General features: G+C 44.8%; 1 protein-coding gene across 1 annotated transcript; it reads right to left on the reverse strand.

Annotated features, from left to right (window-relative positions):
- Positions 1 to 2,268: 2,268 nt before the first annotated feature.
- On the reverse strand, positions 2,269 to 25,786 carry LOC115546696 (cholecystokinin receptor-like). Its single transcript, XM_030360382.1, has 4 exons — positions 25,581 to 25,786; positions 11,095 to 11,222; positions 7,131 to 7,643; positions 2,269 to 2,297 (listed from the first exon to the last, which is right to left on the reverse strand). Exons 1-4 carry the CDS (start codon positions 25,784 to 25,786, stop codon positions 2,269 to 2,271), a joined length of 876 nt encoding a protein of 291 aa, XP_030216242.1.
- Positions 25,787 to 27,975: the final 2,189 nt, after the last annotated feature.

Below are 27,975 nucleotides of genomic sequence, written 5' to 3' on the forward strand. Positions count from 1 at the left end.
TCATGCCTCCGACAGGCCCTCTGCATCGAGCCACTCCTGATCACCCCGGACTTCAACCTCCCCTTCGTCGTCCACACCGACGCATCCGATTTTTTCACAGGTCCGGTCAGGCGAGGAGCAACCGGTGACCTATATCACCTGGAAACTCCTGGCCAGCGAGAAAACCTACTCCACCGTAGAGGAGGAGGCGCTGGCGATAAAGTGGACCCTGGAGAAGCTCCGCTACTACCTCCTTGGACGCACCTTCACCCTGGTCACAGACCACGCCCTCCTGAAGTGGATGGCCACGGCCAAAGATACCAACGCCCGAGTGAAGCGCTGGTTCCTGGCAGTGCAGGACTACCACTTCCAGGTGGTCCATCGGCCCGGACACGCCAACGCAGACACACTGTCCCGGAGGGACGTCTGCCTAGGTCTTTCCCGGGGACTCCCCGACTTGCAGCTGAGGGTGGGGATGTGTGGCAACCCCGATCCAACTGGGGGGGTCGAACCACTCCAGCACCGGGGACAGCGCCCTCTCCGCGGACAGGTAGTCCGAGGGAGGTATGTGCCATTCAGTTCGGTGGCGCAGGAGCGCGCATCAAGCGCACCCGGGCAATAAAGGACATTGGGATCACCTGGGAAGGGAGATGGCAGAGGCCTCTTAAGGACCTCTTAAGCACGCACCAGACGGGGGAACAGCCGAGTTGGAGAGACGCGGTAGGAAGAGATCGCACAAACGCAGACTAACGCCAATACGCTTCCCCCTCCCGGGACTGAGTGGGAGAAGACGGGAGCACTAGAGAAGCCGACCTCGCAGCCGGACCCGCCCCGAAGACGGCCCATTATACCCCCTGAGAGGATGAACTTATGTTGACTTTTGTTTTACCTTCTTTTCCACGTGAGGCACAAATTAAAATCGTTGACCCGCAACCCTTTTGTGTGCGTCTCCCTTGACAACCTCAGCCACCGACGATCAGGGTTGCCACAGTGTGTGTGTGTGTGTGCTTACAGGTGTGGGTGTGTTTGTGGAGCGGTGTGTGACTCAAGGGTGTTGCATATATGTCAACGTATGTGTGTTTGAGTGTGTGTGTGTGTGTGTGTGTGTGTGTGTGTGTGTGTGTGTGTGTGTGTGTGTGTGTGTATTAGTTTGCGTGTATGCTGCGTGTGTGTGGAGGGTAGTGTGTGTTTCGAGGGGATTCGGGACCTGTCAGATTTATATATTTATTTTTCTGAGAAAGACAAATGTGCAACTGGGGTCTAGCTTCCTTCAGGCTGGTGTGTGTTGTGTGTGTGTATGTGTGTGTCTGTGTGTGTGTAAATGTATATGTGTGTATGTGTTTGTTTGTATATATGTGTGTGTGTGCATGTATGTATGTGTGCGTGTGTGTGCATGTATGTATGTGTGTGCATGTGTCTTTGTGTGTATGTGTGTAAATGTATATGTGTGTATGTGTATGTTTGTTTTTGTGTGTTTGTGTGTGTATACGTGTGTGTGTGTGTGTGTATGTAAGTGTGTGTGCATGTGCTTTTCTGTGAATGTGTGTGTGTGTGTGGTTTTATGTATTTGTCTGCATGTGTGTTTGAGTGTGTGTTTGAGTGTATGTATGTGTGTGTGCATATGTGTGTGTGTGTGTGTGTGTATGTATGTGTTTTTCTGTGTGTATGTGTGTGTGTGAGGGTATGTGTTTGTGTGTGTGTGTGTGTGTGTGTGTGTGTGTGTGTGTGCATGTGTCTTTTCTTTGTGTGTACGTGTATGTGTGTGTGAGGGGCGTGTGGGTGTGTCTGCGTGTGTGTCTGTGTGTGTTTTTGTGTGTGTCTGTGTGTGTGTGTGTGTGTGTGTGTGTGTCTAGTGTGCCCCTCTCTGTGGACTCTCCATCATACAGACCTGGAGGGTGGTTTGCTGCTCGCTCCGGCCGTGATATATGATGGGTGAGGTAATGGGGGAGTAATGGGGGAGTAATGGGGGAGTAATGGGGGAGTGGGTTCCATTGTCACAGTATAACTCTAGGGGAGGGTGTTTGCGTTAGTGTATGTGTTTGTGTATGTAAGCACTTGTAACGTGTGTTTATCGTGTATCCAAGAGAACGAGAGAGAGAGAAAACGAGAGAGAGAGAGCGAGAGAGAGAGTATGTATACATACTGTAGGTATGTACGTGTGTGCGGCGGGGTAGTGATGATGTTCGGGTCCCTCGGTGAGCTCACACAAACGCTCAGGTGCATCTCTGTAGTTTGGATGTGTGTGTGGTGGATAACGCCAGTTTGTATGGTTGGCGTAATCCACCATAACTAAGATGTAGCGGTGGCCTCGTCTAGTCCTGGGGAGGGGACCTACAATGTCTAGCCGGTCTAACACACATGTATTTGTGTGTGTGTGAATGTGCATGTGTGTGCGTGATGTATCCCTCTTTGTGGACCCACAAATGGATCAACCCCCACTCCTCCCTCCCCCCCCTCCCCACGGCAACAGTAACCAGGTCTACCTCGTTGCCTAAGTGACGCAGAGAGACATTAACTTCAGTTGTTGCCGCGGCGATGATCACGAAACAATCAGAGCGTTAATAAGAGTTTTTTTTCACTCACTCCCTCTGTGTTAATTGAGATGTGAGATGGAGGTGAGATAAGTGATTATCTCAGGATCCTGGAGGAGAGAGAGAGAGAGAGAGAGAGAGAGAGAGAGAGAGAGAGAGAGAGAGAGAGAGAGAGAGAGAGAGAGAGAGAGAGAGAGACAGAGACAGAGACAGAGACAGAGAGAGAATAATAAGTGACTAAGTACTGGTACTTAGTCCACTATTATTTAAACTTTACACTTCATAATTTATGTTTTTTATACTGTCTATTTTGTTGGTTCTGTTTTTTTCTGTTTGTCTTTGCTTCAGCATTTACCTTGGAATTGACTTTAGCGTTTACTTTAGGATTTACTTTTGCGTCTTTGTTTGTCTCCATTCGTCCTTTGTATTTTTATTGTATCGTATCTTACCTTGTGGTGTTTCACTGCTGCTGGGCTGTTTGAACAAAGGAGTTTCCCCTCCGGAGGATTAATAAAGATGTCATCTAATCCTATCTACCTATCTTGTTATCAATCTATCTACCTGCTAGCATACCCTGTCACAACACCAGTGTGGGAACGACTTTAAGATGAGTCACAAGACATCTCCGTCTCAAACTCCAGGAGGAAGTGTCAGTGATTCAGGGCGGGATGTCAGACAAATTTGTGTTAAATGTGCAGGAGGAAATGTGCGAATAAAACAAATCTTATGATAGCAAACTGAAACACACAAAAAAGAGAGCAGGTTTTAAAAGGCTTAGTTCATGACTTTAGGGTCAAATTAGCATAGATAGCATAGCATAATAAAGTTGTTATGTATCTGTGCAAGAGAGAAGACATCTCTGTGGATGATGGGACAGATCGATGAGGGGTGATGCAACTCCCCGGACTGGACCAGTAAACTAGGCGAACCATGAATATTCAAAAGGCAGAGAGCCCCCCCACCCAAAAGAAAAAGGAAATCAGCAACTTGTGGAAGGATTCTGTTGCCATGACAACACTTTCCTCCACAGTTGGATTTGATGCCTTCCAAGAAAGAATTCTCTCTCTCTCTCTCTCTCTCTCTCTCTCTCTCTCTCTCTCTCTCTCTCTCTCTCTCTCTCTCTCTCTCTCTCTCTCTCTCTCTCTCTCTCTCTCTCTCTCTCTCTCTAAATGTTTAAAATGTAGCATTCAAACAAAGCTCTTTTGAATCGCATTGAATAATTGAACAGAGAGTGCGCACGACAGAGGGAAAGAGAGCAAGAGAGGGAGCGAGAGAGAGACGGACAGACAAAGACAGAGAGACAGAGAGTGGGAGAGCGAGAGAGAGACAGACAGACAGAGACAGAGAGACAGAGAGAAGGAGAGCGAGAGAGCGATAGAGAGGGCGAGGGTGAGAGAGAGAGCAAGAGATAGAGTGAGAGACAGAGACAGACAAAGACAGAGAGAGGGAGAGAGAGAGCAAGAGATAGAGTGAGAGACAGAGACAGACAAAGACAGAGAGAGCGAGAGCGAGAGAGCAAGAGACAGAGAGAGAGACAGAGACGGTCACAGCATCTGCTCAAACTGCCACCCCAGTTGAGTCAGCTAACAGACTTGGCAGAACAGATTCCTGGACTTGAAAGTATTTAATATCTATTTGTTTTTTATTTAAATATGAGATACCAGTACACAATGCAGATATATTTTCAAACTTTGTACAGGAAACCACTTTTGAAGAAAACAGAATGGTACACAGAAATTACGAATAATAATATAATACATATATTATAATACAAATATTATGTATATTAAATAATATAATATAATCATACTAAAGAATATAAGACCATTGTTACCATGGGGGCTCTGGGGGGGGGGGGGGAATAAATATATATTATCCAGCCAATGACCATTTCTCAAAACACCATCACCTGCTTTGAACCATGAATATGAATTATTATGAATGATGTTCCTTCTTGTAAATAACGTCCCTCATATCACACATTACCTTACCTTTAGCACCATTTAGAATTTATCTATTGTAAATTGTACTTTTTTATTTAACCTAATTTTCTCATTTTGTTGGTTGGAGATAAAAGCAATTTGGATTCCTCTGATTGCCTGGCACATATTTTGAAATTGACTATAAAGTTGACCATATAAAATAAAAATGAACCAAGCTGGACACAAGGGAACTCATTGGAAGCCAGGCAAACTTTGGTGATGGATAGTTTAATTGTGTTTCATCTCAAGAAAAGCTCCATCTCTGTCCAAGATAAAAAATGTTCTATGTGTTTGTGAGAGTTTGCTGTATGTGTGTTGTTTGTTGAACAAAACATATGCAAAATCGAATAGTTGCTTACGTTTTTTGTGGCTGGATCCCCCAGATCTGTTATCCCCTCCCCATGTTGATATAAAGAGCACATTCTAAGGTAGCGAAAACAAGACAATTCTCATAGTCTTCGGGATTATACACAAATTGGTCGGGCTTTTCCAGTCATTTGCCCCAAACTATCAGTCTGTCTCAGGCTAGCCTCTTCATTGCCCAATTTCATAAAAACATATTTCTATTATCTTGCATTGAACACCATGTAAGTGTAGTATTATTGTCCATTTTTTTTCTTTTAAATTTTTAGTGTTCTATAAATAGATAGTTGAATTGTACAGCACTTTGGTCAACTTTTGTTTTCAAAAGGCTCTGAAATGTAACAATTTTGCTACATTATGACTCATCAAGTCGAAATAGCTGATGCGTTCAAAGAAAAAACCTCCACGCTTTTAAATGTCGAATGCAGATTACCGACAAAAGCGTTTCACCTGTAGTTTCAAAACTCTAATCATGGAAAGGTTTTTTCTCTTTCGGTTGAATACATATTTTGATGTTCCTTTTCAAACGCACCTGTACACGACAAAAAAAGCAATTTCACAGTGTTCGTACTCTTCTACGGGAACAATCATTCGGTAGAGTTCGTGAGGCACTCAATACCCCGGCCTGGCCACTTGTAGTGAATGACAAACACAAAGCAAAATTGTTACAAACGCAAAAAAACACATTAAGTGACCAATAACAATAAAATGTTCCCTCATGAATGGTTTCACACTCAAGGACACACAAAAAAACCCACACGAACATTTGTAGGCAAAACCCGCAGAAACACAAAGACGATATATTTACACAAGTACAACAGAGTGATCCAGCTCTAACAAAGCTTCACTCAGACACAAAGTCACGATGAGTCACGATAGCACACACAGGGGTAAAGAGGGGGAGACAGAGGGGGAAAGAGCGAGAGAATGAGGGAGATTGGTAGGGAGAGAGAGGGAGGAGAGAGAGAGAGAGGGAGAGGGAGAGACGGAGGGGGGGGGGGGAGAGAGGTGAGAGAGAGAGGGGGAGAAAGGGTCAGAAAGGAGAGAGAAAGGGAGAGGAGGGAGAGAGAGAGAGAAAGAGAGACAGAGAGGGAGATGGAGAGGGGAGAGAGAGAGAGGGGGAATAGAGAGAGAGAGAAAGAGTGACACAGCGCATAGATTATAAATCACCCAAGATTCCAGAGACTCAAAACCCACGATGCAGTTTAAGGCGAAACAGACACACCAAATTATCCTCACATAAAAGCTGCATTCCCCATCTTTTGCACAACGTCCCATTTTATGCATTTATTTAAAAGGGAAATGCACATCAATTGACATTTTTAGTTTACACTCAAAATCTTAATTTGCCAGAGTTAGAAAAACAGCTAACTTTCATCTGTAGTCCATATACATTCGGTGTGATTTAAACTGAGACTTTTTCTCAGAATAGTAGTTTTTGGAGAATGTCCTTAGCCTTCCCAAAAACGCACAACCCCAACACACGGATGCTAGATAGCATTGCTAGCTAGCATTGCTCCGAAGCCAAACCCGCCTGTGTGTCGCATGCAGCTAGCATTTAGCATCTAAATGCTTAATGCTAACTTGATGCTACACATGGCTACACACGCTAGCATGTCGGGAAATCAAACACACACAGAGAACACACCAAAACACAGGAAGTCGAACGGAGTGATTCAATCGGGATGCTGAAGAAGAAGAAGAAGAAGAAGAAGAAGAAGAAGAAGAAGAAGACTCCCTCGCTGTCCATTTCAAACGTTGCTTAGCGAAGCTTAGGTTAGTTTAGCGTAGTTACGCTTAGCCTAGCGACCAATGTCGGATTTTCCCACACCATTAATGTGCCTTAAAGGGGTAGGGAGAGAAAGAGGGAGGGGGGAGAGAAAGGAGAGAGGAGAGAGAGAGCGAGAGAGAAAGAGAGAGGAAAGAAGAAGAAGAAGAAGAAGAAGAAGAAGAAGAAGAAGAAGAAGAAGAAAAAAAGTAGCATAGCTTAGCTTAGCGTAGCGACCGATCCCGGACCCCCTGGTGTCTTTTTTCCAAAATGTAGCTTAGTGTAGATAAGCTTAGCGTACCGATCTCGGACCCTCTCATGGATTTTCCAAAACGTAGCTTCGTTTAGCTTATCCTAGCGTTCAGTTCATCCCAGCGCCGCTGCTGACCGCCGTATAGCTCACCTTATACATGGTGGTGCTTGTAGCCCCGCCTCCTCCATGTCCAGCCGTGGTGGTGGTGGTGTACCCGTCCTCCCCTCCCCCTCCTCCTCCTCCTCCTCCCCCACCGCCCGGGAACCGACGCCTTAGCGACCGCCTCCCGGCCTTCCGCACGTAACCGGGACAACAGCACCCACAGGTGGCCAGCAAGGCGCCGCGGAACCGCGTGTTCATGAAGCAGTAGATCAGCGGGTTCACGCACGCCGACGAATACGACAGCAGGTGGATGAACGAGATGGGCGCGCCAGACAGCGCCCGGTGGGCGGAGCCCAGGTCGAAGGCCTTCCAGGTGTTGGCAGAGTACAGCGGCATCCAGCAGAGGAAGAAGAGCGCCACGATGACCATCAGCATGCGGATCACGCGCTTTTTTGCCCGCCATTTGGATTCGGAGGCGTTGGCGCGGGCTTGTTCGCGACGGAGGGCGTGGGAGTTGAGGGTGGAGGGGGCGGTACAGGAGGGGGGGGTGGGGGTGGTGGGGGAGGGGGCGAAGCCTGGGGCAAGGCCCACCTTCTTGGGGTGCACCTGGATGTAGCAGCCGTCGTTGTCGTCATGGTTACTGGTTCTGCCGTTTTTCGTCAGGGCTGTGTGGGGGTGGTGGGATGTGTGTGTGTGTGTGTGTCAATATTGGACAGAGGTGTGTGTGTGTGTGTGTGTGTGTGTGTGTGTGTGTGTGTGTGTGTGTGTGTGTGTGTGTGTTTGCGTGTGTGTGTGTTTGCGTGTGTGCGTGTTCGACATTGTTCAGACCAGAGACAATATTGTTAAGGGGAATTAAAGTGTGTGTTTGTTCGACAATGTTTGGAGGAGGGTAAATATTGCCCGCGGGGGAGGGGGGGGGTTTGAATGAGAGGTGTGTGTTAAGGCGATGGTGTTTGTAGATAGGTTGGTGGGAGTCCAAGAGAAGGAGAGAGAGAGAGAGAGAAGGAGCAGCGATCAAACACATTGAGATTACAATCAAAACCAGACTTATTATGTACTTACATTTAGGGCGTTTAGCAGAAGCTTTTACCCAAAGCGACTTAAACGGTTAGTACACCCATTAACACCCCGACGGCGGAGTTGACCAAAGTCAACCACAGCCAGCTTGTCAGGAGCAGTGAGGAGCTGTCAGGGTGATGCGACTCGCTCCTCTCTAGGAGGAGTGGGGATCCAACTAGCAACCTTCAGGTTAAAAGTCAACCAACTCTATCTGCTTAGCGAAGCCGACCCCACTTAAACTTAAGATGTTACCAGCGTTTGCATTCATATACATCCCTATGTTCGCCCAACAGTCCCTCTCACTCTCTGTCTGTCTCTCTCTCCCTCCCCCTCCCTCCCTCCCTTCGCCTCTCTCTCTGTCTCTCTCTCTATCTTCATCTTTCTCACCCCCTCCCTCCATCCCTCTCTCTCTGACTCTCACTCTCTCTGTCCCTCTGTCTCTTCCCCCCCTCTATCTTTCTCTCTCTCCCTCCCTCTATCTCTCACTCTCATTCTCTCTCCCTCTCTCCCCCCCACCCTCTCGCTCTCTTTCCCCCCAATCCCCCCCCTCTCTCTCTCTCTCTCTCTCTCTCTCTCTCTCTCTCAACACTTAGCAACAGGCGTTGGGGAGCGGTGAGCTATTTCAGCATGTTATATCCTAAGTGAGTCACATGCATCAGGAACTCCAGGATTGCCATGGAAACCAGGGACGCAGGTGGATGCTATCTTTGCTAGCGCAGGTGAAAGCTATAACTGAAACCGCGTCATTCTGACGGTGAGTTGGTGAATCTATTCATGGGGACATTTTTTCAAGGAAACTCGTTTCTTTATTTGAAATACCTCAGCGGCAAAGTAAAGAAAATGCATTTTCATTTTCTTTTTGATTTTGTTATTTATTTTTATTGCATGCATTTTTCTTTTCTTTGCTATCGTTTTCTATTACTTATCTATTTTCTTTCATTTATTAATATTTATTGTATGCATTTCTTTTTACTTTACCTATTTTTTCTTTTACTTTTCGATTTTATTTTATTATTTCTGTTTATTGTAGGCATTTTTTTAACTAACTTTGTTTTCTTTTAGTGATCTATTTTATTATATTATTTCATGTTATTTTATGGGAAGAACTTTGAGTCTGTCTCATGACAAATATGGATGAGGATCATTCATATTTGTTGATATCGATACCATTTCTGTTATTCCTTAAGGAGCTGAGTCTTTATCGATACCACTATCAGTACTTCTATTAATTGTTGTAATGATGACAAATTTTTAGTGATGAGGAAAATATTAAGGAAATACATAATTTTATTTTAAATGACATCAATAGTTCTACCTATACATACTAAAATGATTAGAATACTATAGAACTGTATTAGTAATACAGAAACATGAGTAATACAGTATTACTCATGTTTCTCACCAAATACTCAATTTACCGTTTCTTTATGTTACATTTTACCGCATCATGATAGCCAAACAGTCGTTTTACTGAGCCAATCTCAACACATCATCACGCAGCACATCTGAAACTTTATTTACTTTTTAAGATAATTGGCTTGTATGATGCCGATTACAACACCGATTTCACAATTGGATAACCCTACCATTTTTAACTGACGGGACTAGCGACAATGTCTGTGTGTGCGATTACCGCTCGTACTTTGAGTGGATGATTAAGACGGGCCCATCTGTGGTGCGACAGGAGAAAGAGGACACAGAGTCTTTTTAACTCAGAGACAGTCGAAGGTACTGCATTTGGCCTTTAGTTGATGCACAATGCTAATGTGCTTGGCCATTGAGGTTTTGTTCCCCACTTTACAATAAATAATTTTCGCCCTTCTCAGCCATCCTCGCGAGCAAACATCGAGGGACACAACATTATGTTACAGGACCTATCGGACAAAAAAATAAATAAATGAACGACGGGACGGGACTCGATAGTGGTATCGATAAGCCCAAACATTAATGATTTTTGGGTTTTGAAAAAAGTGGAACCGTGTCCTTGATAGAACCGGGTTTCGATCCCCATCCCTAATGACAAGTGCTTATAGTTGCCTTGACTATTGAATAATAAAAACGTTTTGCTGGTCTGTTTCTCCATCTTTTCCCAGAGTCGCTTGTTCAGACTTAATGCTTACAGCGAATCGTATCATATGCGCACCATAAGGGGCCGAGTGGGGCACTTTTTCATACCGGGAGCTTACCGTACCGGCCTTGCGCTGAGTTGTTGGCATTTATTAAGAAATCCTGATGGGGGAGGGGGGTGGAGGTTGCGGGGGGTTGTTTGGCAAGGAATCCAGACGGGGGGGGGGGGGGGGGGGGGGGGGGGGGGGGAGGCCCGGGGATCTGTCATGAATTTTGCAATTGGTCGTTCGCGTGACCTACGGTACAGCGGCCGCCAGGGGGTGCCCGCGGCCCAAATTACTGCCGCGGCCCACATAAATGGACCGGCCCATTGGGAAAACTCCCGATCTTTGCGTACAGCATTTAAAGTCGCCCTTTCAAACAAAGCATGAAGAATCTTATGCCGTGAAATGTAAACCATTCACGAGTATGACATTCCAATTTCAAGCAAATAATACTGTTTGTTTATGCATAACAAACTCGCTAACGCAAAACTTTTCAACTTCAATAATTTGTTTTTTTTGCTTTTTTCTTACCGGCTGATTTGCATTTAGATTAAATTTAAGGGATGGAATACTGAACAGAATACTTGGGATGGATGAGGTGTTTGTTAGGTAGAATTTTTTTGTCAATTTTCATCAGCTTTTAGACTCTTGAAGTATCAAGCCATAAGCTGTGTTTTTCCAGTCTGTTTTGTTGAAAGTGTCTTTCGTTTTTGTTCATTTTCTTTAACGAATACTGTTGGTTATTGTACCGAGGAGGTGAATGGCTAATAGTTAGCGACAGGTGGCATCTACAGCTAGGGTTATATAAGCTAAACACAAATTTACAATTACCCTGCCCAACACAATTTTCAGTTTCTAGAAAAATATATGAATAACATTGTATTCTCTTTTTCTGTATGCAAACGTGCCGTGCACCATCAAAAACAGACAAGGTGTTGTTCCTAACCTATGGTGTCTGGGTTGTTGTTGACCTCAAACTGGATGCCTCGATACAGCTCTCTGGAGATGAGGCCGTAGGCGGTGATCATGACCACGCCCGGAACGAAGAACAGCGTCAGCAGCAGCAGAATGTACCTGCAGGAGAGAGAGAGAGGAAGGGAGGGAGGGAGGGAGAGAGAGAGGGGGAGGGGGTGGGAGGGAGGGATAGAGAGAGGGGGTAAGGGAGGGAGGGAGAGAGAGATTGGGGGGAGAGGTATAGTTAAAGAGGGAGACAATGAGAGAGAGAGATAGAGAGAGACAGAGAGAGAGAGAAGAGCCGGCGAGAGTTAAAAGGAAAGAGAAAGAGCAAGTCTTTTTTTAGGCCTTATGGTCACAAATGACAACAAACAGGAAATAGACGACCGAGTGATTCATGAGATACACCAAGATCAACAATGACCGACAAGCCCTTTGGAGCAACTGCACTTATATATTTATTTAAGCAACCCCCTTTATCACTATGTGCAATAACCCCCTGACATCTTGAATGTATTTACTGTTTTGGTATGTTTGTTTTGTGTCTATTTAGCATGGAGCCGACTGTGAACATTTCACTGCAATGTATTGTGTAAGTGACAAATAAAATCAATGGAGGCCGAGCAAAATAATCAAAGCAGTCCAATTAAAATGATCGCAAATATTGCTGCATGAACAAGTCTCTCTCTCTCTCTCTCTCTCTCTCTCTCTCTCTCTCTCTCTCTCTCTCTCTCTCTCTCTCTCTCTCTCTCTCTCTCTCTCTCTCTCTCTCTCTCTCTCTCTCTCTCTCTCTCTCTCTCTCTCTCTCTCTCTCTCTCTCTCTCTCTCTCTCTCTCTCTCTCTCTCTCTCTCTCTCTCTCTCTCTCTCTCTCTCTCTCTCTCTCTCTCTCTCCACTCTGACAGGTTGTAGCCTCATGTGGGACCGCCTCATTCCGGACGGGAATCCCGTGGAGCACCGAATTAATTCATCTTTGATAACCAGAGGCGCTACGGTCAATCTGTTCGGAAATGCATTCTAAAAAAGGGTACCATGTGTGTTTTTCCACTTCATGGTGGGGAAAATGTTGTTTGGTTGTTTTTTGTACATTTTCGATTAACGAATGCTGTTATTTTTTGGCGGGAAGGTGAAGGGCTAACAGCTAGCGACAGGTGGCTACTACAGCTCGGGCTGTTTTAGCTTTAAGCAAGAATACAGATCTACATTATCCCCCCCCCCCCCCCCCCCCCCCCCCAACACAACAAAATAGAAATAAACACTGTATGCTTGAAAATCTAATTTCCAGTAAAAAAATAAAAAAAGAGAGAGAGAGAGATATTTGATTTTTAAAACCCTTTTTATTTTCACTTTATCAATTTCACAGGCGGCCTGAAGGTTGTTGGTTCGATCCCCGGCTCCTCCTAGCTGAGTGTCGAGGTGTCCTTGAGCAAGGCACCTAACCCTGACTGTTAGCTCCCGTCCTGTGAGGACGTCATAGAGGCAGGTGGGATCAGTAACCCTCTCCTCGAAATCTACTACTGAAGAAATTTACAAAAATGAATTTCATCGCTGGATCGACAATTGGGCCTGTCCAGCAACTCCCAACGGCTAGCCGTTAAAAGGAGCATATAACTGTACTGTACATAACTTAAAACAAGATCAAATACAAAACCTACAAAAACAAATGATAACAAACAAAAAAAAAATTACAATCAAATAAACACGCGTAATAATCACTCCTTCAGGCCACCTTCTGCAGAAAGTCTCTAGATCTTTCATTTCCCTGTAGAATCTGTAATCTATTAAGATTCTTGATCTCAGACTTCTGACCAAATACACCTTTAAATCAACGACCAGGTTGGACTCAACCTTTCTCTTGCGGCTTATATAAATAACCATTTTTGATTGCCCAATTATACAATTTTAAAGTTCACATTTGTTACTGCAGTTTTTCCTATATTTAAAACCAAAAATAAAAACCAATTTCGTGAAAGATTCCCCAAAAGCCATGAAAAGCATCTCTAAAAAGGGGAAAAGAGTGGAAAGTCTGGGGCATTCTAAAAAACAGCGAAAAATGGTTTCCCTCTGTGGACAAAAGGGACAAACATTAGAAACACTGGGATTTAAAAGCGAGATAAAAGAGTTAACAGCCACTATTCCATGTAAAAGTCTCCATTGTAAATCAGCAATCTTCTTGACCAATGGTGGTTTGTACAGTGCCCTCCACTCAGGCCTCACATCCTCCTTCACACCAAAATGAGCCCTCCAGGGACTGTCTGTTCGACCATTCAACTTTGTCTTGTTCAAAACCTTTACACAGAGGGAGTACGCAACTTTACCTTTTAAGTCACTAAAACCAATTTTCCTTGTATTTAAAAACGTGGCAGTGCAGTCTTTAAAATCAGGGACAATATCAAGGTTAGGGAAAGGATCGTCACCGTCAGGAACTCTAAAACCATTGTAAAACGTCCTTAGAAGACACACTCGTTTCCAGTCAGTTGTTGTCTCCAATGGTCCAGTGCTTGTTGGACGAGCCGCAATGATCTCATCCCAATTTGTTCAGCCAAGGCTGCGGCATCCTCCAGGTCTGGCCCGGCCAGCTCCACCACCTGCCCCAAAGTTGTGACCTTGGATTTGATAAACATTCCTTGGAACGTTGGTCCGAAGGTGGCATGCCTTGAGAATCGTCCCCCCGAAAGCACTGGTTCATTGAGCAGCCAGTACAACGAGGCGGGGCAAACAATCCTTTCCTTCTTAAAAAGAGTCCACACGTTAAAAACACTACGGTAAAAATCAGGAATGTTGTTAAAAACACAAGGGCTCAAATCTAGTAAAAACAGTGTTGCATCCAATCCATATTCACCAACACGTCTTGAAATGGAACATGCCAGGGGTTTCCACACCAAGTCCTTGGGCCCTGTTAGAAATCTTTTGATGAACTCCAGCCGGAAAGTGGCTCTTCTGCTGGCCCGATGCATAAGTCCATGTCCGCCGTCTTCCTTCTGGAGGTACAGGATGCTCTGGGGTAGCCAATGGAGTTTGTCCCAAAACGCATTCACCAAGATAGCCTGCACCTTGGGCAGTAGATCAGGTGGGGGGTCGACACATGTAAGCCGGTGCCACAACATGGAAGATACCACATTATTTAAAACCAGCACCCGGCCTTTATATGATAGCTTGGGAAAGATCCATCTCCACTTCCTGACCCTTCCCTCAACTATTTCCAATGTGTTTTCCCAATTTTTTTTCATGTAATCCTTGCTTCCAACAAACACACCCAAATACTTTATCCCACCCCTTTTCCACACTAGCCCACCTGGCAACTTTACACCTGTGGCTACACCTTCGCCGACTGCCAATGCCTCACTCTTAGCCCAGTTGACCCTTGCGGACGAAACTACGCTGAAGTTGTTTATAATATCCTCCATGATAAAGACGTCTCTTTGACTCTTGATAAAAACCACCACATCATCAGCATAAGCAGAAATCTTAAAACAACCATTTCCCCCTGGGAAAATTACAGCTGACAATTTTTTCCTTATGTTACGGAGTAGAGGTTCTATGGCCAGGGAGTACAGCATCCCCGACAGACTACATCCCTGCCTCACACCTCTCTGTACTTCAAAAGGGCCACTCAAACCACCGTTGATCTTCAACATACTCTCAATGTTGCAGTACAGAACCTGGATCATGGCTATGAAAATCTGCAGGCAGACCATCAATGCCAGGAGCCCTGCCACTTTTCAAACCCAGAACTGCAGCCTGCAGCTCCTCTGCAGTTAGGACCTCCTCAAGGGCTTTGTTGGGCTGGACCTGAGGAAGACCCTCAAAAAATGGCAGGTCTCTTTCCGGAATATCTCTGTCATTTTTTTTGTACAGCTCCTTATAGAATCCTGCTGCATACCTGCATATTCCATCAGGATCAGACAAAGTTGCTCCGGTGTCAGTACGCAAAGAATGGAAGATCTTCCTTTGACCATTCTGGCGCTCAAGGCTGAAAAAGTAATGTGATGGGGCGTCCATGTGCGTTGCATCCATAAAACGGGACCTGACCAGTGCCCCCTGTGCTTTGACGCCCAGCAGACTGCTCAAAGCTGTCTTTTTTACTGTGAGTGCCTCAATATGGCCTCGATCTCCTGTGGACTCTGCAAGAGACTGCAGATCCACTAACTCAATCTCCAGTTCTCTCATTGACCTGGCTCTGTCCCTGCTAACATTGAGAGTATACTGTTGACATAGTTGTCTGATCCGGCACTTGCCCACATCCAACCACTGTTGTAAGGAGGTATAATCCCCCTTACACTTCCTGTACTCAGTCCAAAAAAAATTAAAAACCTCTACAAAATTCCTATCAGCCAGAAGAGTAGTATTAAAATGCCAAAAAGCACTTTTTGTTTTTACCTTATTGATTAAAACTGAGCAATGTACCATACAATGATCAGTAAAACCAACAGGAATAATAAAACTGCTTCTAAAAATATTGAGGTGGTGCTTAAAACAATAAAACCTATCTAGCCTAGCTAGTGATAAAACATTGTCTTTTGAGTGAGCCCAGGTGTACTGTTTCTGAATACCATGGACACTTCTCCACACGTCCCTCAACTCACAAGACGCCGTTAGACGTGAGTCGCCTCAGAGAGACAGGATGAGGCTCCAGGTGATTGCTGTCTAACCTAGAATCTTCAGTACAGTTAAAATCACCTCCTAAAAATAAATACTCATCACTATCCCATTGGCTTATTACTTCGCCAAGTGTGTATAAAAACAATAACCGGTCAGTCTCTTTGGTTTGGGGACAGCCACCGGAGGGACCCCGTCAGCAGCAGACTCCGGGGGAACCCCCGCACCTCCGCTCGATGATGCACAAAAACGGGCAAAGTGCCCCTCCTGTCCGCACTTGAAACACTTCAAATTGTCCGAAGTGGCAAAGACTGTGTAATAAAAATTTTCTACCTTGAATTTCAAGACTAAATTGAGATCAGCTTCATTATTCTTTAGGATCATGAAAATGTACCTTCTGTGGGTAAAAACGTGCTTTACACGGGGGGACTTCCCCCCCAAGTCTTACCAATTTTATGGGAGACACCAGTTGTCCGTACCGACCCAGTTCTCTCCCCAACGCCTCGTTGCTTATGTACGGAGGAACGTTCGAAATGACCACCCTTCTGGCTGGACTTGCAAGCGGCAGAACTTGAGTAATTAGATCGCGAATCACTACTCCACTCTCCACGACACTATGAACCTTATCCACACTATCCCAAAAAAATGACCACCGCACTATTCATTCGCGAGGCAAACTTAACGGAGTTACACCCCACTTTCTCCCCAATCGCCAGGCAACACTCCTCCACGGACACCTGCGCAGCGGGGGAGAGCTTTACGCCATGCTGCCGTGAAAGCTTTTCCCCACCCGCCTCCGAACTCATACCTGCGGGCATTATGCCCTGCCAGGCCGGTAACGATGTTAACGTTAACAAAGTTACACGAACAATCCAAACAAAGTTGACAAACACAAGCTAACCGATCCAACTAGAGAGGCTACTTAATACACAAAACGAACATACAAAAAACAAACAAAATAGACAATAATAAAGCTAGAAAAATCACTCACTCACCACGCCAAACGCTCAACAGCTCTCGCTCACATTCGCTCACGCATGCGTACGAGAGAGAGAGAGAGAGAGAGAGAGAGAGGATAAAAGACAGTAGTCACGTTTCCATCTAAAAGGCGTTGCGAATCTTTCGAAAGTTTGCAAAAAAGAAATTCAAATTAGGTGCGTTTCCATCAAGTGGTTGGAGCGGAAAAACTACAAACATTCCAGGGCTTGTCGTATCCCTTTGATAACATCCTCTCTTGGGCCCTGATATATAGTGGAATTGCGTTGTTTTACATCTAAACCAGCTGTAATGTTTTTTTCTTCTCCGATGAGAGCAAGGAAAAGTTTTACGTCTTCAGTGGTCCACACATATCTATTATTCACATTGGCCATCTGATCCATGGACGTATTTAAAGGATACATGACTGGAATTACTTAGTGGGTGTCCATATATCAGGGATTAATGGACACGGTATAATTAAAGGATATGCAAGCATAGACATCCTATATCATATATATATATATGATATTGGATGTCTATGTATACAAACGCTTTAAAATATATATGATGACGCAACAAGTTGATGTCGGCAGGGTTGCTATGGCCGGTCGTTATGTGGAAATCGGAAGGACGTTGTCAGTCCTGTGTTCAATGTTCGAAAAGCGTATTTCCATCTCCCATTTTGCGCATTTACTCTTTTGCATTTCTCAAAAACCACCTCAAGCGAGCGGATAAACTTTTTTTGCGAATTTGAGGATTTTTATGCAAATTTTGGTGTTTCCATCACCGTTTACTGATTCGATACTTTAAAATTTGCATAAAATCAGGGGGACGGAAACGCAGCTAGTGAGAGCGTGAGAAAGGGTGACTTTAAGCGAACTCCTCCAGATGAGGACACAGAGTGGTGTGCTGACCACTGATTGGTTAACGAGTAACAGGTGTGCCGCCTCCCTCAGCCCTAGAGCCCAATCAGACTTACCTGGGGATTCCACCGGACGCGTTACGGCAACGTTACGGCTGCGGCAAGGAACGGCTGCGACTCTGCCCTGCTTGCATTTCTACCGGGCGCGTTATGGCAGCGCAACGTGCGTTGCGAGCCAGCCGTATTCACGCGAGATCACGAGATCACGCGATAATTCCTAAACCTAATGTACTCAGCTTTCACTCCCAAAACGACTGCAATTAAATGCCACGCTTCCGGCCGTTGCCCTTATAAAAATTATGATTTGATACATAAATGACGTTTTGATAGGCTACATGAGCTGAGTATTGTGTTTTATTTTGAAAATTGACCGGATGCTCTATGGCTTTTACTTTTTCACTTCCTGCCCTGCTTGATCTGCTCTGTTGAAATTGACGCGGTTCTGCAACGGCTTGCGGCAAAAATAGAAATGCTACGGAATGATAGCGCTGCGGCACGGCGAGCCGCTCCTGGGACGCTGCTGAGACGTTCCGCAGCCGCGCCCGGTGGAAATGGTCTCATTGATTAGAGTGGAACCTATCTGCTGCGGTGACCGCGGCCAAGACGTGCCGCAGCCGTAACGTTGCCGTAACGCGTCCGGTGGAATCAGGCCTTTAGACCGGGGCCCTGTACCACGAAGCTCGCTTAGAGGGTTAGCGAGGTATGTTGAGCTCCAAGCCTGGGTTAGTTGTACCACGAAAGTCAATCTCTTTTAGCGTCGCTGTATCACCATGGTGACTTATGCTCGCCACCAAACCTGGTTGGGAGCAGTTTTTCGGCTTAGTCTAGCCGGAGATCGGCTACTTAAATCGGCGTGCGCAGCTTCCTAGCCCCTCCTCTGACAATGGCGTAACCATTTGTGGGTGTTCCCGTGGACCTCGGCGCACTTCTCGTACAGGCGTCTCTCCGGAGACAGAGGGTTTTACGCAGGGGCGGACTGGCCATCGGGAATACCGGGGACATCCCCGGTGGGCCGATGGCCAAAAATATAAACCGGTGGAATCAGGCCTTTAGACCGGGGCCCTGTACCACGAAGCTCGCTTAGAGGGTTAGCGAGGTATGTTGAGCTCCAAGCCTGGGTTAGTTGTACCACGAAAGTCAATCTCTTTTAGCGTCGCTGTATCACCATGGTGACTTATGCTCGCAACCAAACCTGGTTGGGAGCAGTTTTTCGGCTTAGTCTAGCCGGAGATCGGCCGGTGGGCCGATGGCCGAAAATATAAACCCACCGGCCCATCACTATTATGTACCGGCCCACGCCCATCATCGCATCAGCCCTACAATGGTTAACACAGCGGCACAAGCGTAATTTTCTCCAAGAGCTATACCTACCTACCTTTATCTAATCGCACTTTATACTGCTACTCGCAATCGGTCTTCACACTCATGGTGATTATTTTTCGATTTTTTTTTAAGCGTCTTCTAATATATGTTTTACAGACTTCGGAAGTTCAAAGTAAGAAAAGATCTCCACCTTATTAATAAACACCTCTAAATTGGTTCTTTGAGAATTTGGATTTGCATACATACACGCAACGCGGCACCCAGTTCTACGCATGCGCTCAACCCATGAGGCCCAGCTCTTCGTTGCCTCTTCCAAACTCTTGTTTTAGGTGTTATTAAATATCACTCACTCTAGCTTATATTATATTTTATTTATTTTGTGCCCTTTCCTTTTATTGTTTATTTATAGCACATTGAGTTGCATAAAAAAATGAAAAAAGTTGCCTTTCCTTGCCTCGCGTCATTCTCTAGCAGACAAAGTTGTTTTTGAGAGTGAGAGAGCATGTCGTCGGACTCGGCACCAAAACGAAAAGGTGGAGCTGAAAAGCTAAGAGATAAAAAGAAAAAATGTCTGGAGGAAGGTGCCTCAAAACATTTAAAAATATCTAATTTCTTTGGAAAACCACCGACTGGTGACAGTGAAAAGGTAAGATGTGGCGTTGACCTTGCCAAATGTGAGCTTTCTATTCGCAGATGAGGTAACGTTCCCTACAGCTAGCCTTGCATATATAGACCGTTATGATCTGGTAAAATAAGAAAGCTGGTGTTGTTGTCAACATCTAGATTATCTATTTTAACATGTTAGCCGTAGTCACTGGCTTACAATCGATGAGCAAGCTATCCATGACACAAACAATCACACACCCAGCATGCCACACTACTGATACCACTGATGTTCACACCCCATCGTATGTTCTGTTCTGTTCATTTCTAATATATTGTTCATACGAATTCTACCCTCTGATTCCAGTTTCTTTATTGTTTGGTCTTTCTCTGCTGACATTCATTCCTTAAGGCTTTGTAGTTATACTTGTATAACCATCTGATACTAGCCAAGAGGTAAGCATATTCATCTAGCAAACTATACCTATCTTGGAGTGTTACAATAGCCAATAATCATTTTATTCCATGTGTCCATCCAGGCAAATTGGTGGATCCAAATGTTATTAAAAAACAAACATACATATATGATGTAATTTCTTTGTAATCATCCAAAATAATGTTAAGTGTATGGGTATTTTTCCCAGAAGGCCACTGACTGTTCGATACGCGCGATCCATTGAGTGGGCAACGCGGCGTGTACTTAGTGGGCCGCGCGCCGTGTATTGAGTGGGCCGGTCGGACACTTTTTTCCCCTAGTCCGCCCCTGGTTTTACGGGACAGAACCGATCCCTTGGCATTGTCTGACGATATTCCGATTTCAGACTTTATTGTCATTGTGCAAACAACGAAATTGGGGTTCTTCATGAGAGATACAGATTCTCATCAGAGGGTGTTCGTTATTTAATCGTCCTTTTGGACCTTATGTAGACAATGATTACTGTTGCGCATTTTGTCTCCGTGACAGTGTGCTAGAGTGAAGGTAGCGCGTCAGTCTTGAATTTCTGCGCGGGGGTTCGACTCCCAAGTGATGCAAATTTATGTGAAGCTTAAAAAGTCCTAATTCTCATACATATGGAATACTTATTCACTAAAGCTTATGGAATTATATTTTTGTGCTTATTTCGAACTTGAACCCATATTTTCAAGGCCGTGCTGGCACCACATCCATGGGGGTAAAATGCATGATGAAAGTCTGGCGAAATTGAACCCCGGTCGCTGGAGTTCGGGGCTTATACCAATCCATTACGCTAGAGCCGCTACCTCTCAGCGGTCGAAAACATGCCATACATTTCTTAAATAGGGTGTATTTAAAGTGAATTCCCTAAATGATAGAATAAGGCAGGATGGACGTTGCTTATGCATTTTTAAATCATCATCATTCTATTTGGATTAATGGCGAACAATTCTGCATTTGGCATAGTTATTTTACAGACAATATGCAGAATATTTTCACTTATACGCATATAGACTGCAGTGGCGGCTGGTGGAATTTATTTGAGGGGGGGCTGAACGTTTGCATTCCAAACCCAAAAAGGGGGGTCTGGGGGCATCCTCCCCCACAAGATTTTTTTGAGATTTTCACAAACAAACGAAGCATTCTGGTGCATTCTGACAAAATAGTAAAGGCAAAAAAATAACATTCTCTCTCTCTCTGTGTGTGAGTGAGAGCGAGAGATAGAGATAATGGGTGACTGTGTTACGGCTGTGTAACGGCCAAGCCATTGTGTTGGTAAACGTCACTCATGAATATATCTACAGTCTGCATTAGTAAGCATTTAGACAAATACAATGAAATATGAATTCCACAAAATTCATGTAAATGTGCAAACTTTTGTGTGTGGTTGTTGAAGACACACTTAAGGCATGATACCAACATAGGTTTGCAGAGGACTACATACAGTACAATATGCACACTGAAGGCCTGATGCCACCATAGGTTTGCAGAGGACTATATACAGTATGTACACTGAATAGGTTTGCAAAGGACTATATACAATATGAACACTGAAGGCCTGAAGCAACCATAGGTTTGCCGAGAACTATATACAGTATGTACACTGAATAGGTTTACAGAGGACTGTATACAATATGCAAACTGAAGGCCTGATGCCACCATGTTTGCAGAGAACTATATACAGTATGTACACTGAATAGGTTTGCAGAGGACTATATACAATGTGCACAATGAAGGCCTGGTCCCACCATAGGTTTGCAGAGAACTATATACAGTACGGGGTGGGGGGAGGTTGTGAGGGTCTGCAACCAGTGTCCATCTCAAGGGAAATACATATAGGCTAGTGGAATAAATAGAAGTTGCTTACCTCTAGCATGGCTAGCTTCACACAGTTGTTCATATGCACTCTTTCTCGCTTGTGTTTATTTGATCCGTTCTGACAGAATGTGTCATTCCTCTTACGTCAGGTCTGTGTCCACGAACTATCACACGCACTTGTTTTAAAAAGTATACAAGGAAAGCAAAAAATTGCATTGGCATACCCAGAGCTAGTTAGCCAAGCCTGAACCAAACTCTGGAAAAACTTCTCTTGTAGGCTCTATCCTTTTCTCTTGCTTGTTGGGTTACGTTCACTTCTGGCTTTTCTGCTCCGAGTTCTTTTACTAGCTGAACTCACAGGGAAACAGTGGAAGCAGTACTCAAAGTCGCCATCTTGCTGATCTCTGAGGTAATGGCAAACGCGCGGTTACGCGCAGTGGACGGTGCACTGCGCTTGGGGCTATATCTTGAGCGCCCCAAAGCCATACAATTCGACGACGCTGATTGGCGAAATTATATACTTTTCTGCCTAGCAACGGGGGAACCATTGGCTAATAATTCAGGCATGTGGGGCTGAGCGAAAAGCGCCCCACGGAAGACATCTGCTTCACCAAAATGAACGTTGAACATGTCAGTGAATCAGAGTCGGCTCCAGAGCAGATCTACTGGAGGGGCTTGGGTCGCCAGCGGGGGGGCACTGCCTTTTGTGAAATATTTTAACGCAAAAAAAGGGGGAGGGCTGTCGTGGATGCTAAACGCAAATAAATGGAGTTTAACCACCTCTGCTATGTCATAAATAGTTTATTCACATCAACAGTTTATGAACCTCCAAAAAAACATTAAGTAGGCCTGGCACTGTTTATAAACCTAGAGAACAGCCTCCACAATAATCAAAAACACCCCTGACAACATATAAGCTTTAAGCCCAGTTCAGACCAAAGATTCACCTTGCAACGCCTGGCAACTCGCAACTCCTTGCGACTCCTTGCGACGAGACGGGCTGCGACGTTCTAAAACTGGGCCGTTCACACTGGCTGCAACGCGCTGCAACGGGCTGCGACGCTAGGTGGTTTCCCTAGCAACTGTGAACACTCTGGCACAGCTGAGAGCCGCAACAGCATTATTTGCGTAGGTTAGGTTAGATTAGTTAGGTTTGCAATTAGTTAGGTTTGCAATTAGTTTTATTTTTATTTTGCTTGAGAGTTGGTTAGAGTTACTGTGTTTTGTCATTCTCCGGATATCGTATATTTCAATCGGATATTTTTATGCTGGAGTGGACAGTACGGTACCGGGAGAGTAAGGCCGTGACGTACAAGTTGTTCTGTGCTGTGATTGGCTGAAGAGAAATAGTTAAATTGCCGCGTTCTAAAACTGGACCTTACGATTTCCATAGCATTAAGAAGACCCGTGTAATATAAGGGATAATGTATAGAACGCCGGTTATTATCGGGAAAATAAATAAAATAATGACCTGTGGTAGGAGGGGCATTAATGACCGCTAAGGGGGGGCCCCCAAATGCCCCCCCTTAGCGCTGACACTGCAGTGAATGAATATTTAATCATGGGGGATTCTAAAAATATTCTAAAGTAAATGCATTACTCGAATGCAATTAAAATAGATTAATTCTCAAAATGAGAAGATTATTTAAAAAAATATATATAAATATATTTAAAAAAGAAAAGATGGCCGGTCGGCGGGAGGGCGGCGCCCCAGCGCCCTCTATAGGCGAGCCGCCACTGATAGACTGCTTGATCTATCGTAAAAGGTGAGAAAAATTACGCAAAAAACGCCCCTTTAACGTGAACGCGCACTGAACCTAAAGCGGAAAACCTGGTTCAACTAATTTAATCTAAAGTGAGCTTTGTGGTACCATTTAACTCTGATTGCGAGTTGCGGCTCTGTCGAGCCAGGTTTTCCCAAGAAAGCCTGGGTATGTTCAGCGAGCTTCGTGGTATAGGGCCCAGGTGACGAGGGTCCTCTCTTAAACTGACCTATAGTCAGTTTAAGGAATTCTGTAATCGCTGAGAGATGACACCATCGATGCAAAAAACTATATTTCAAGTGAAAAAATAAAAAACAACGTTGTTCTACTTTGCCCCAAAAAATCTAACTTCAAGTGTAAAAGAAGAACATAGTATTATTTTTTTCAGAAAGAAAGAAAAACGAATTATGAGTGTTACACCGAAGATTACCCTTTAAGATAAGCTAGCCAGTGTGGTAATAATTTACACCATTTTAAGTGTTAGCACACCAAGTTCTATCTCTGCCTTGGGCCTTTGATTAATGAGGACCAGCAAACCCAAAGCACACCCAGACCTCCAAGTCTGATTACTTTAATGGTTTAAATAAATGCAAGGCAAACTTTCATTAAGTCCCAGATTTTTCTTTTTGAATCGCTAATATCTTTTGTATCACTGTGCAGTGAACAAATGGGTTTTATAATCAGCACAAAGGTCTCACACACACACAACCCCCCCCTCCCCCACACACAGAAAGACAAATGTACACAGTAAGACACACACATACCAGATATAAACAATCAGACACACACACACACACACACACACACACACACACACACACACACACACACACACACACACACACACACACACACACACACACACACTAGAGGCGACCACACAAAAATAAAATACATAAAACCTAAAGGCCCACAAAAAGAAAATAGATTTGGACCATAACTAACTCACACATTTGTATAGAGCTGGAGGTCAATAGATTCTTAGAACTCCCTTCTCCACACACTGAGCTTAATTAGGAATAGCTCAGCCAGAGACTGAGAGAGAGCGAGAGCAAGACAGAGAGACAGGTAGAAGGAGGGAGAGAGAGAGAGCGAACAAGAGAAAGGGAGACAGAGAGAGAGGCAGAGAGAGAGAGAGAGAGAGAGAGAGAGAGAGAGAGAGAGAGAGAGAGAGAGAGAGAGAGAGAGAGAGAGACTGCAAGTGAGAGAGAGAGAGAGCGATGGAGAGAAAGAGAGAGAGATTTTTTGATTTTACAAACCAACTTTATTTACATATTAGTTATATTCCATGAACATTAATAAAGCGCAATTTGTGCGTGTCTTTTCATTTAAAAAATTATTATCTTTTAAAAATGTGTGCAAACAGCAAGTCATCCTCCACAACAGAAAAGACAATGTTTTTATAGCAACAGCAATCTTTTTTTTTTGTGTCCAAATCTCCAATATTCTTATAAAATGTGAACTCTAGCCACAGCGTGGCTCTGATGTTGCAGAGCCAGACTGTGCGTGAATCCTGTACTTCTTTGTTTTCCACACGTTTTTTCTGCTAATGTAGATTGCCATTTTTGCTTCCCCCGAGAGATAATTTAATAATTGCCACTTGTCCTTTCCTTCTTTTTTGTACTCATCCCCCATGATAAAACCATTCTCAGAGAAATTGACACCAAACAAATTAAAAACCAATGCTAAAAGAGTGTAAAACTGTGTGAGCCTCTTGCACACTTGTAAAAACATGAAAAACAGTCTCACGGAGAATACAAAAAGGAACATGCTCAAAACAGCTGGATTAAGAACAGAAATAAAAGAATTGGAGGCGATGGCGCCATGTAAAATTCTCCCCTAGAGGTCGGCAGTCCGCTTCTTGAGGGGAGTTTTATAAAACGACTTCCACTGTGGGCCGGGCCCATTGCGGCCCCCTACCCTGTTGGTCCACACAGTGGGGGGGGCGATTGCTTAGCCCGGCTCGGTTGTTGCGCTTCACGCAGTTTTCATAGACAGTTTTTTTATCAGTCCTGTTTACTGAGAGCCTACCAGGGGACTCAGGTGGACATCAGAGAAGGGGTCAGCAGGGTCTGGTGTGGCTCTCCCTAGGTTGTAGTCCATCAGAAGTATTTTCTCTTTAATGGACAGCCTCTGCGTCCAGAGCTCCAGGATTCTCCCAGCCACTCGGTGCGATCGAAGGCCCAGCAGAGTGCCCAGGGCCCCAGCATTTGCGGCAGTAGCCATTTCCTTTGATATTTTTTTTATTTTTTCTGTCAGTTCTTCTGGACTATGGTTTCCTTCCAAAGAAAAACACCAACGTACTTTAAACCATCCCTCCTCCAGGTCAAATTTTTGGGAAGAACTGGGAGACCGCCACGCCAGTCACCGACAGCGAGGGCCTCGCTCTTTCTCCAGTTAACCCTCGCTTCTGATGTTGCTGTAAAGTCGTTAAAATGTCCACATCTCTTTGGTTCCTAGTCAAAACAATGACATCATCAGCGTATGCAGATAAAACAACATTCCCATTAAAACCAGGTAAAACCAGACCTTGTAGATTGGAGCGTTTTTTGCTGAGGAGGGTTCTAGGGAGAGTGCATAGAGCATCCCGGACAGAGCACAGCCCTGCCTGACGGCTCTACACACTCTAAAGGAGCACACAGACCCCCGTTAAATTTCAGCACACTCTCAGCCTCACTGTACAAAACTTTGATTTTGGCTATGAAACCAGCAATGAACCCAAATTTCTCCATAACTTTTCAGAGGAAGGTGTGTTCAACGCGGTCAAATGCCTTTTCCTGGTCTAAAAATCAAACCATTATAAATGCCAATAGACTTTGCCAATGCCAGACATCCCGAATCAGGTAGACATTGTCTACCATGGACCTGCCGGGCACAGTACGTCTGGTCCCGATGGATGGACTGCTCCATTGCTTCCCTCAGCCTGTAGGCTTTGGACAGAAGCTTGTAATCCACACAAAGCAAAGACACAGGCCGCCAGTTCATTAGATCCTGCAAATTCCCCTTTTTTGGTAGAAGCATAATAACTGCTCTATGGCAGGACATTGGCATGGAGCCGCAGGCCAGGCTCTCATTAAAAACATCCAACAAGTCTGCAGATACAATTTCCCAGTACGCTTTATAAAATTCCACTGTCAGACCGTCAATGCCTGGAGCTCTCCGCCCCTGCATGCTCTGCAAGGCGGCTAGAAGCTCCTCAATGTGCAGAGGCCTCTTCAGCTGTGAGTTGGTCTCCATAGAGACCTGAGGTAGCCCACTGCAGAACCCTTCCAGTGTGTCCTTCTCCTCATACTCCAAAGAGTAGAGGGAGGAATAAAACTCAACAGATCTCGCTCTTATCTGCCCTGGCTCTGTCAGCTCCTGGCCTGTGTCTGAGAGCAATGTGTGAATTACACGCCTCTGTCCGTCCTTCCTCTCCAGGCCGAAGAAGAAGCTAGAGGGAGCGTCCATCTCAGAGAGGGTCTGAACTCGGAGCGGAGGGCTCCAGGCATCGAAGGTCTGACAGTGGAATTTTATAAAGCGTACTGGGAAATTGTATCTGCAGACTTGTTGGATGTTTTTAATGAGAGCCTGGCCTGCAGCTCCATGCCAATGACTAATGCACCTTGTACTTTGGTGTCCAGCAGGTTAGCTAAAGCTAGCTTTTTTTCTTTGAGGATTTCAATATATCCCCGTTCTCCAGACGTTCTCCCCGTTCTCTCATCTTTTCCAGCTCCACTATAACAGTCTCCGAGTTCTTCATAGATCATAGATGTCCTGTGAGACATTGAGGGTGTGCTGCTAGGCCTGTCACGATAAGCAATAAATCAATTAATTGCGCGATAAATTATGAGCGATAATTTTTTGCCGACCGCAATAATTTCCATTTGCACTCTTTTTTTTAAATCATTGCTTGATTGGCCTAATCTGAGAAGAAATCTATGCCATAAACAGAAATATTATAGGCATTTATTACACGGGTCTTCTCAATGCCTTGGAACGCTCCGCTCACTTGCATAGATAATAGTCCGGTAAGGCCGTGTTCACGTCTACGTCCGTTTCCTTGCCTTGTTTTGGTGTGTTTCCCATTTTACTTTGTTATCTCTGTCTTGTTTCTCCCCATGTCCTGTCAAGTTTCCCTCCTGTGTGATTACTGCTCCCTCCCCTAATGTGTTTCAGCTGTTCCTCGTTGTGTGCCCTGTGTTTGGTATTTAAGCCCTTGTCTTTCCTTTGTTCCTGTTGTCGGTTCATTGTAGTTCGTGGAGAGTTGTGTCCTGTGAGTTACGTGTGTTCCCGGTGTTCCCTGTGTTACCCGCGTCACCTGTGATCTCGGTGTTCCTTGCCTTTTGCGTTAATAAATTATCCTTTACCCGAACTGTCTGCTATTGGGTCCTACCTGCCTGCCTGCCACCCGCTAACCGTGACAGTCGGGGCTT

The sequence above is a fragment of the Gadus morhua genome, chromosome 7 (assembly GCF_902167405.1).
Source record: "Gadus morhua chromosome 7, gadMor3.0, whole genome shotgun sequence".
NCBI classification, from domain to species: Eukaryota; Metazoa; Chordata; class Actinopteri; order Gadiformes; family Gadidae; genus Gadus; species Gadus morhua.